The sequence below is a fragment of the Paramormyrops kingsleyae genome, chromosome 8, assembly GCF_048594095.1.
Source record: "Paramormyrops kingsleyae isolate MSU_618 chromosome 8, PKINGS_0.4, whole genome shotgun sequence".
Classification (NCBI taxonomy): domain Eukaryota; kingdom Metazoa; phylum Chordata; class Actinopteri; order Osteoglossiformes; family Mormyridae; genus Paramormyrops; species Paramormyrops kingsleyae.
Genome location: NC_132804.1, coordinates 22,711,747 through 22,722,353, shown reverse-complemented (window position 1 = coordinate 22,722,353; position 10,607 = coordinate 22,711,747). Strand labels below are relative to the sequence as shown.

Here is a 10,607-nt window from a genome sequence, read left to right as displayed (position 1 = left end):
ATAGCCTTCTGCCAGCAGAACCGCGATTAAACCAGGATTAATAAATTTGGATTAGTTAAAAAATATAGAGCGATCTCTTATTTTTTTCTGCAGCTGTATATACAAAAATGCAAATCAATACATGAAACAACAATGACAGGCAGACGTAAGAAACAGTCAGACGATCAAATACAAATCTTGCTAATGCATTCACAGCACAGCGCTAATTAGCACGTGCAGCTTTTTGAAATGTTAAATGGCGCTTAAGCCAAGGATCCCTGCTTGTTTCAACATAGTAATTAGAGGTGCATGAGAACCAGGCTGGCAGTGGCAATTCAACACTGAGCCAAAATGGCACAAAAGATTACTATGTTCCGGTGTTTACGTCCCGCTAAAGATAGGTCACCATTGCTTAAAAAGTATATATAAGTATAAAAAGTATATATCAAATTAAAAAGTTAAGATGTTTGACTTAAAAAGGTCTAGGGCAATCCACAGAGGTTGTTACTAGAATCATACACACCAGGACACATCAGCAATTGGCACTTTGAGGAATAACGTGAATATTCCCAGACCACTTCCCATAAATCCCTCAACTTGTCTGCACCAAGACAGCCCATGGTTTTGGAAAACACCCTGTAAATGATCTGGTTTTGTGCTCCCACGTTGAATTTAATTAGGGTAACACCTGCAACTCTGAAAAGACCATAAGAAGTGAAGGATATTTTGGAAGCCACTTTCCTGAATATTCTGTAGGCTAAGAAGTGAGTTCATCTGATTTGCCATTTCAGCTAAGGGGTGTTTCTGTGGTGGGACTCTGCGCTTGTGATAGGATGGTTACCAGTTCAATGCCCTTGACCCTAGCTGTCCCAGGTAATGGCTGACCCTTTGTGTCAAAATCATATGCTAAATAAATGGCATGTAAGATACAGTATAAACGTTAAATAGGCAATAATGTTGCACATAAATAAAATGAAAGCTATTTTAATGATTTAAAGTCACTATGACGTTGTAGCAGTGCTTGTCACCCCATTAGGCAACATAAATGGCTGCCTAGGGCACCATCTTGGGAGGGGGCACCAGCCCCCATGCCACCGCCTGGTGCGTGGAGCATGTAAAGTGCTGTGCACCATCAAAGAGAGAGCCAAACTGGGCAGTGAGGCTTACTGGGGGAGGTGCTTGGGTTGAAGCATGCTTATTGCTCCAAATACTCTTTAGCTGCCCCCGCTTGGTAGTTCAGTGTCTAGTACTATCGCCTTATACTTCTAGGGTCAGCGGTTCGAGTCCCACCTCTGCTGTGTATGGAATCTATATGTTCTTCCACAGTTTTATGAGTTTCTCATTGACGTCCAACAACATGCAGTTAAACTAATTATTTTCTGTAAATTCCAGACTGTTTGTGGATCCTATTTTAGACTGACATCCTGTCCAAGGTGAACGCCAGCCTTGTGCCCTATGCTGCCTGGGATACGCTGCAGCCCCCCCCCCCCCCCCCCCCCCGTGACCCTGATTAGGATAAGCGGATAGAAGATGACTGGAAGGTTATTATAAAGCTATGAACTGAAATGTTTTTAAGAAGCAGTGTACATGTAGATGAAGAATGTGTGACTGAATTTCAAAGCCCAAGTGTGCTTATATCTACCGACCATACATTGGAGGTATGTCACATCTGAACATGGTCTCCTAGCCTAAAGGTTCAAGTCCCTCAAAGAGCTTTGTTTTATTGGGGTTGCTCAGTAAAAATATCAAACTATTGAAGTGGCTGGAGTTTTAGGTTGCTTTGGATAAGCATCAACCAAAGAAACCGTCATGACAAGCAGGGTGGTTTAACATGCCCCCTCAGTGAAGCAGCATCTCTACCTTCAAGGACAAAGGCAGTTCTGCATGGGCTCCTCTGACCTGCAGTGTGTAACAAAAGCGACAGACTTGGCAGAGTGTATCAGACGGGCATGCATTCATTTCTAACGCAAAACTGTAATTCGCTCGAATTGTGCTAAATATTTGAAAATAACAATAAATAAACAATAGAGGATTTGTTTGTTTTTTTTGTTTTTTTTTTTTTAAATCAGCTTCATGGTCTGCAGACTTTTCTTCCAATCTTTTTAAAGAATTCCAGGAATTTCTGCGTGAGCTTTGACCACCGCTGTTCGCTCGCTCGTCACATGAATGGCATCTCACAATACGTTCTGCCTCCGGGATCATTACCTGTCCTCAGCCAACCGAGATTAGATCCGCTGGTGAAAAGCCTGTCAGCGCTGTGCAGAACGGGACACACCCAGGCATGTCCTGCAGTCTGACGGTTCATAAACACCCCGCCACACCTGCTCCTGCCCCATCGGCCCAGGACCTCCTAATCTCACACGTCTGGGGCTGACTTTGCAGTCCTCACCCCCTGCTTCTGCGACCTGCAGCCAGCTGACACTGATGTGCATGATCAGTAATAAAAATTATTTCTGGGGACAAAATAAGATACATGTCCCTTTAAGGCAAAATAATCGACTTTTGCTGTCTATACAAGAAATCGCAGCTGTTCTTGATGCTAGAAAAGGTTGTGAGTCAGGGCACAGAGTTCAAAGGTCAGGACCTGTGCAGAGGAGGTAAAGACCTCTTCAAAACCCAGATACAAGTGGCTTTCCAAGCCTATATATAGACATCGGTAATTGTGCATATGTAATTGACTGGTAATAGTTCCAAGAGCTGGGCATACAGTCATTTATGCTACACAAAATGCTGCTAGCTGTAGACCACATCTGACATGCGAGACCAAAGATGCTTTCTTGCTGAACTGGAATCTTGGCACTAACTATGGGGTTTATTTTTATGCCAATGTGTGGGACTTCTGATGTATGTCGAGTGGCTGCCTGTATGCTCAGGGTGTGGTCCTGTAGATGGTCGTATTAAAAAGAACCTATGCAGCTATGTTCAGCTGATGCTTTAATGTAGAGAAACTTCTAGGTGGATACTGGAGCAGTTCTCATTAGGTTCCTATAGTCTCACGGTTCCTATAGCAAAAAACCTCCAGGGATTTGACCCACATCCGTGCCGGTTATGCTGCTCTAACTGTTCCTGACCCAAACTCCTCTCCCCTCCTCTTACATCTCTGGCAGGTAATCCAAAGATACATTCATAAACGATATGAAAAATGTTCGGCAAAATACCTAACGTGTAGCGTGCATAGTTAATATTTCCTTTACAGTCCCGCCTGTGCGTGGCTTCAGATCTTAGGAGCTGTTTTTTTTTTTTACAGCGACTTTTTAATCATCTTCCTCTTCCTCCAGATGCAAGCCAGCGAGACTGCAAAATTACAGACTGTCTGATGAAGCAGATTCTAAGAACAGAACTCTTGGAATGCAGCCACTGAAATGTGTGTGTGTGTGTGCGTGTGGGTTTGTGTGTGGTGGGTGTATGCAGACATCTTTGTTTGTGTGTTTTTCTACATCAGTCACTTCTTATATCAAAATCAAATTCTGGGTTTGTTCAGGGTTTATTCCCACCATATATCAAACCTGATATTACGTCAACACAATCTCAATCTGATTACCTTTGGCCCTTTGTGAGGAGTTTTGTTGGGTCTAAGTAGGTTTAAATTAATGGCTTAAAAAATGGCTGTCAAGATAAAGCTGTCTGAAGATGAATTTTGTTACTGAAATAACACCCTGAGGTAACAGTCGGGGTAGGAGGCCTCGTTAACCTGGCAGTGCTGATGAACACACAACAGTGAGGCCTGAACATAACAAATCTCAGAGGGAATCTACTACCCTTGCATTTGACATGATTGAAATTAGCCTCTGTCCTCTCAGGAATGATTTTCTTCATCTGAAAGCTACTCTGTTGGGTCTGGTCCGGGTTTCTGTCCGGAGGGGGCTCTAGCTTGTGTTTAGCAAACGTAGTGATACTGGTGTGAAAGTCCTCGGTGTGTTGGCTGAAGTCCATGCGGTCATCATAAAAATAAGGTCTGTTTTCAAAGGCTCCCTGTTATGAATGAACATTTTTGTCAACCCCAAGAAATTGCTTCTGTAGCTGCAGACCTTTAGATATTTGTTTTACTCATCCAGGTGCCCATATTTCCCCCGAACATTCAATAATTTTGAAATCTGAATATAATACCAAGTTACTTCCATAAATGTGGGTTTTGAGAAAAATCATGTTATGTATATGTTTGAGCATTACCAGGACCTTGTCAATGACAGTGATGTGAATACACAATTGGTGTATAAAAAGACAACCATTAAGTTATGTCACTTGTGAGCAGTATAAAATCTGAGTTTCTTTCTTCTGTGTATCTGAGTATTGCAGTGCGTGTTGATCAAACTGCATTACAAGCAGAGTAGCTGGATTCCATGTGATAATTATGAGCAGATGAGCAAGGCCACACCTTGCTATGCAAATGGCTGATGTCTTCAGACTGACACCAGGCCTCTATCCCATAGACCTGAAAACTGCTGGTTTATGGTGCCATAAGACGGGCAGTTTCCAGTGAGTCTGCTGCCTCCTCCATCATATGGAAAAATGGAGGTATGAATTCATGGGGCCCTGTACTTTATAGGGGCCCCAGAATGTAACATCTAGCCAGGGGCCGGATGCATGGGTCTACTGAGGGCACCCACCCCAAGCTGAGGGCCCACCTCAGGCCCAAGGTGGCCAGAATTTCTAGCTACACCACCTTATTATTTGGCCTGAGTTTCAATAGGAGCTCAGAGCTGACCTGAATTAGGGTATGACAATAGTCAGTGTGGTACATATATGCCGTACATCACTTTAATAATTTACCAAGCCATGTATTGAACTATATAATGTTTTGTACACTGAATGACCTAAAATGTTTTGAGTTTCCTCCAATGTCCTATACATAGGGTCATCGGCACACTGCATTGCATAATATTCAACTCCAAGTGGGAAATCCTGGAGACAATCCCATAGCCATGTTTTCATAACTGTGTCCTCCTGGTCCATGAGAAGGATCAAGGAATCCAGCATATTTAAAAAAAAAAAACACATTCAATTTTCCACATATTTTGAGGCATTTAAGAAAAATCTCATTTTCCAAATGGAATATCCACGTGTGATTCGAGCACTAATGAGTACTAATTAGTACTAATGAGTTAGCAATTCCATTGTGATTCCATAGCTAGGAACAGACTGTTGATGACTATAGTAGAGGAATTACAAAAAGGCTTAAAACCATTTCCTCATACAAGCCCCCAATCCACATTCTCACTATAGGTTCTTGAGTTTCCAGAAAGTGGTCTCCTATCCAAATTCAGGTGATGCTCACAGCCCAAACAGTGCGCTCTTTAGACTATATAGTGAACCGTTTAGCGTCTCTGTGGAACTGACAGCTAGCTGGACAAACCAGGTAAAGGCACCTAGCTCCACCTCCCCATTGCTGCGGGCTCAGGAAACCAATGAAAAGCTCCCAGAGAGTTTCCGACAGAAGAGACATGAGGTATGACACGTGAAGGAATGAGCGATTGTACTGGAGAAGAAAAAAAAAGCATCTCATAAAATGTTGGATTTTCTCACCATGAAAGACTTTCAACAGGCCTGGAACTTCAGCGTATATGTAGCTACTTATACACCTACTAATAATATAATAAAATGATGTCTCCAACACTGGATTTGTTCATTTATTCGGCAGGATTACGCTAATGTGGTTCTTATGGTAATTGTTAAGTATAACGGTTTACAGTCATTGATGGGTTTAAAGCATATTAACAAACAGTTGTAATTTTAAGTATAAAACTAAGTAATTCTTGACAGTATTCAAAAAAATTCTACACAAGTTCTTCATTTATAGGTCTCGGCTTTAATCGTATCATCTGACAAACAGCACACATTTTGCATGTCCTCCCGGAAAGTCACCTTCAGTTCATTTTACTTCTTGATCGCCTCAGCTATTTGCTGTTTGATGCACCGTTTTGTATGCTCCGTTTCAGCATGTACAGCCCAAATGCTTCAAGACATTTCTCGTGCTTTTCTTGAAAACGCAGCTAGACCCGTGCGTGCAGCTTTTGTTGTATTTAACAAATCGCCAAAACTAATCTCAAAAGTCCACCAAACTTTATCAGAATGCTAAGTATGAATATTAACAGACGTCCAGTATTTTAATCACGTTTACCGCCGTGTCCTCAAAAACCGATGATCCAGTACGTCTTCTTTTGTAGCCTAATCCAGACCTTCATCATCATAGATGCAAGTTTTTCTCACTAAGCGATCTCGATGTATCAATAATGAAATACGAAGTTTATCCATTAGCTATAATGATTAGAACCAATACATTTGCACATAAACTCATCCTTACTTCTCAAGTTAAGAAGTCAGTGCGCATCGTTGGCATGTTGTGAATATCAAATTAGAAAATTATGATTTTGCCATAAGAAAACATCATCCGAGTTTGTTAGACGCGTTTATATCAGGTCTCGAACTTACTCATGTAGTTACTAGTCGGTGTATTGTCTCCGACTCAGTTCATTAATATAACGATTAATAACTACGATTGTGTGCTTAAAAAAAAAATATATATATATATTTACTCTTAATTATAAAAATACACAACCGATGACAATTGCTTCAATTTATTTTAAGGAAAGGTTGAAGGTCCCACTTTGTATGGTTTGCGAAGAGGAGGGAGAGGAGCAGAGAGCGACAGAAGGCGGGGGGAAACGAGTGGGGGAAAAAAACTTTTCTGGGTAGCGCATTTTTTCAGTAGCGCATGGAAGGAGGGGTCTGGGAGAATGGGACTTGGGAGATGAAATGGGAGGGCGACGGGGTTCAGGTTTCATCTTGACAGGGGGTAGGGGTTGGACTGGTATTTGGGAATATACGAAGATCCATTGAAGGCAGAATGGACATAAAACTTCGGCGGCCGGCCCGGAGCAGTCGGTACTGAAGTTCTGCTGGGGCCTGGCGCTGGATTCCCCGTCGGTTCTGGGAGGTTGACTGCATGGTTCGGTTGGGTCACTGGGATCGCACACACTAAGGAAGAGAGCGCTGCGCGGCTCAACTCGTCACGTCTACCTTTTCTTACCCAAAGGCCCCGCATGTCTAAAATTTAGACATGTTCAGCTTTGTGGATATGAGGACTGTACTGCTGCTCGTAGCAATTCAAGCCTGTCTGTTAGCCGTTGTTAGATGTCAGAACGAGGATGACAGTAAGTTGCAACTTCTCTTTTATTTCCAAATGGTAGTACTAATACTACATGCGCTGACATCTATTTCGGGGATGTACAAGTAAAAAGGAATTGTGAATATATTTTACTTGTTGTTTCCACAATTTAGTTTGATTTAAATTTTTATGATTATTGTTTGATTTTATAGAATACGCACATGGATTAAGCATATCGTTTAATATTCTATTGATTACGTTTCTTGGGTCGACTAGTATTAAACGGTACACAAATCGGCTCTTATCTTTAATATTGATTGGTACGCAAATACCCTTAGGTGTTTAAAATCTACCGAGAGGTTATCTGAGGAAAATGGGAAACTGCAATACGCCACGATTTTCTTAATGCTTTTGAACTTTTTGCATGGCGAAATATTGAGCTATTTGAAGTATTGCAATGAATAAAAGATAATCATTTAAGAAGTTTTTAAAATAGGTGTCCTTTCAGGCGTAACGTTTTTTTTCTGGACATTTTGCACCAGAATCCAGTTCCAGCGTGGTTTTGTGAAAACGATTATCCTAACTACAGTACTTAAAATGTTTAGTTAGCAGAAATATTTGAGTTTTAAGTGATTATATTACCACTGTGCTTTGTGTTTACATATTGAAAGACGCCGACGATTCCCGTTAAACTGAATGATTTAAAGAAATATTACATTTAAAAAGTATTTTATAAAAAGTACGTTTTAACTTATATTTGCTCTTAATGTGATTTTTGAGAGAGTGGGTTTGGATGGTTTGAAAGAGATGGTTCTGATGGTCCTCACGACATAAATTAATTGCACGATGAAGGTTTTTTTTTAAACTATGCTTCCAAATTCTCCCAACCCCCATCCGACACGGAGCGCCGGACACCTGCGGGCACTTTGGAAACATTTCTGAACGCGTTTTGACCGACTACGTATTTCACGTCACTTGGTAAAAGTAGACTTAGAAATGAAAGCTCTCCATGCTTAAGGGCCTTTAAATGGGGAAAAACCGTCGACATTCCACTGTCATAGGGCATGGAGACGAATCCGGACTTGTTAAAGAAAAAAGCTGTATAGTTGTAGTGATTTGATTCGGATTATTCTAAAGAATCTGCCTAGTGCTTTACTGGAACAAATATACTCGTGTTCATGCCTTATGGTGTTTTAAATCATTTTTAGTTGCCTATGTTACTCACTAACTGATTATGGATATTTAAAGATATTTCATGTATACAGTATCTGTCTTAAAAAGAGAAAATAAGTATGTACTCGTGGAATACAGCCAGGATGAGTGTTCCATATAATTTTAGTGTTTCCATCTGTGTTTTAGATTACCCAGAGGCTGTGAAAGTCACTGGAGGAAGAAAAGGATTGTCTATCAAGGAATTGAATGGAAAATAAAGTATAAGATAGAGTTTTGTTATTAAAAAGTCTCTTCTTTTATGCATAATGAGTCAGTCTTAGCTTGGTTACTGAATTAAATGTTGTAGGAGAGGCTGAGTGTAGGGATTTGAAAAAGAAATAGAAAAGTGAGGAAAAATGAAAAGAAAAAAAAACATGCAGGCTCAGGTTACACTTTTGAATCGCAGAGGCTCCTGGACATAATGTAAGTCGCTCTTTCCTGAAAGCTACTGGCGAGAAATATTCCAAAGAGGAGCTGAGTTTAAGAATCTAGGCGGCAGCTATTTGGCTTGGCGAAGCCTCACGATGGCAGGGGCTCGAAGGGCATCTTTAAGCTGCTGGCATCAATCAAGCCTTATTGCGCCGGAGGGTCACCACAGAGGGGGCCCATAATTAACAGGGACACCGAGGATGTATGTGCATTTAAGGAGGGACACAGCTAAGACGTGTTTAATGTTGACCATGAACTATTCGGAATGCAAACTCAGTGTGAATATCCCAACACCTGTGTTCAATTTGCTGTGTTCCCCCTGTGCTCTAATAAAAAATGTGGAAGTCAAGTCAGACTGTGGAATGCAAAGTGCAAAGGGGTCACTTCTTTATTTTGAAAATGGGGTGCTGGCATCTCCTTTATTGGTGCATAAAGGTGATAATTGCTACGGTAAGTTTCAGGTTAAGTACAGTGACACTATTAAGGCTTCATTTTGATGAATTAGATAGATAGATAGATAGATAGATAGATATAGATAGATAGATAGATAGATAGATAGATAGATAGATAGATAGATCTAAAAGTATGTGTATGAATGCTGACCATTCTCCATTCTTTGACGTGTTTGAACTGGTGTCTGACGGGGGTGTGGGTTCCAGAAGGACTGGAGTGTGTGTGTGTGTGTGGGGGGGGGGGGGGGGGGGTGCGAATTTCCCCTTGTTTGTATAAGCCAACACCGTGTGAATTGGATGCTCTGTCTCTTTAAGAAAGACCTCATTCATAACTTCTGGGGTCCGCTAGGTTACCCAGAGCTGACCAGACCTCCAGGATAATCGTATCTACTGTACGTGTCGCTTCACCTCCGCTCACACATATTATCGTTAACTGGTTATCGTCAGCTGATGTAAATTAGAAAGAGAAAATGAAGAAGATGGGTCCCACTGTTTCATATATACTGTGACATGGAATATTGCCAATGATATTGAACATAAATAACCTTAAAGCATTGAAGTTCACGTGAAATATCGGGGAATGGCAATGTTAACAGTTTAATGGGTGTAGGCCTAGTCTACACATTCTTAACTGTATTACAGACCTTCCAAAAGTACATGTAGTTGTTGCCATTTGTCCTAGTACTTCTGATACCTTGATTCAGTTGTAAAGGGAAGCAGTATATGGGAGTCAGTGTTCCCATTGTGATAACAAGAATTTACCTACTGTAAAACACTGTCTATAATCTCCATTGCCATAACTGTTATGGCCATTATTGTACCTCAACCTAAATTCGCCAAGTACAGAAATAAAAGAGCAGTTTAGTTATTTTAGGCTCTTAGAGAAGTGCGCTTCACGGTATATTTACCTCTTTAAATAGTCCCAATTACAAAACGGCCAATTTACTTGTTTTAAAACTAAACGTAATTCTCACATGGTAGAATGGAGAAAGCTCTTATGGCTAAAGTCTGCGACCATAATTCCCTAGTAGGAATTTGCTAGAGATGTGTATCCCTATTGCGCTTGGCGGATTGAAATCCATGTGAAACGCATTACTCAGGTAGTTATTGAAGCGGTTCATTTTAAAAGCTACACTGCCCCCAAGTGGCGCTTCCTTGGCGTTGCAGGCAGAATTTACGCCAAGTGGTCTCTCTTATGTCTGTCTTTTATTTTCCCATTTTGAGTTGTGTTGGTCAGGCACCTAATTTTAATATTCTTTGTCATGTAATGCTATAATTTATTAAGTATTTTAATTTCATATTCTACTTTTATTGATTATTACTTGTTATATGTAGGCTATTTGTTTTGAGGCTGATACAGTTCGATGCCACGTGAGTGCTCGTTATCCTTGACGCCTTGTCTTTCCCCTGCCGCTTTACTTCCTCCCCTC

General features: G+C 40.9%; 1 protein-coding gene across 3 annotated transcripts in view; it reads left to right on the top strand.

The window, feature by feature from the left end:
• The first annotated feature begins 6,766 nt into the window (after positions 1 to 6,766).
• Positions 6,767 to 10,607, top strand: part of col2a1b (collagen, type II, alpha 1b) — a 46,895-nt gene continuing 43,054 nt past the window's right edge. For all 3 annotated transcript variants that reach the window (XM_023795350.2, XM_023795349.2, XM_023795348.2), the window contains exon 1: positions 6,767 to 7,130. In XM_023795350.2, the coding sequence (XP_023651118.2) occupies positions 7,037 to 7,130 (94 nt within the window). In that variant the 5' untranslated portion in view covers positions 6,767 to 7,036. The remainder of the gene's footprint in view (positions 7,131 to 10,607) is intronic.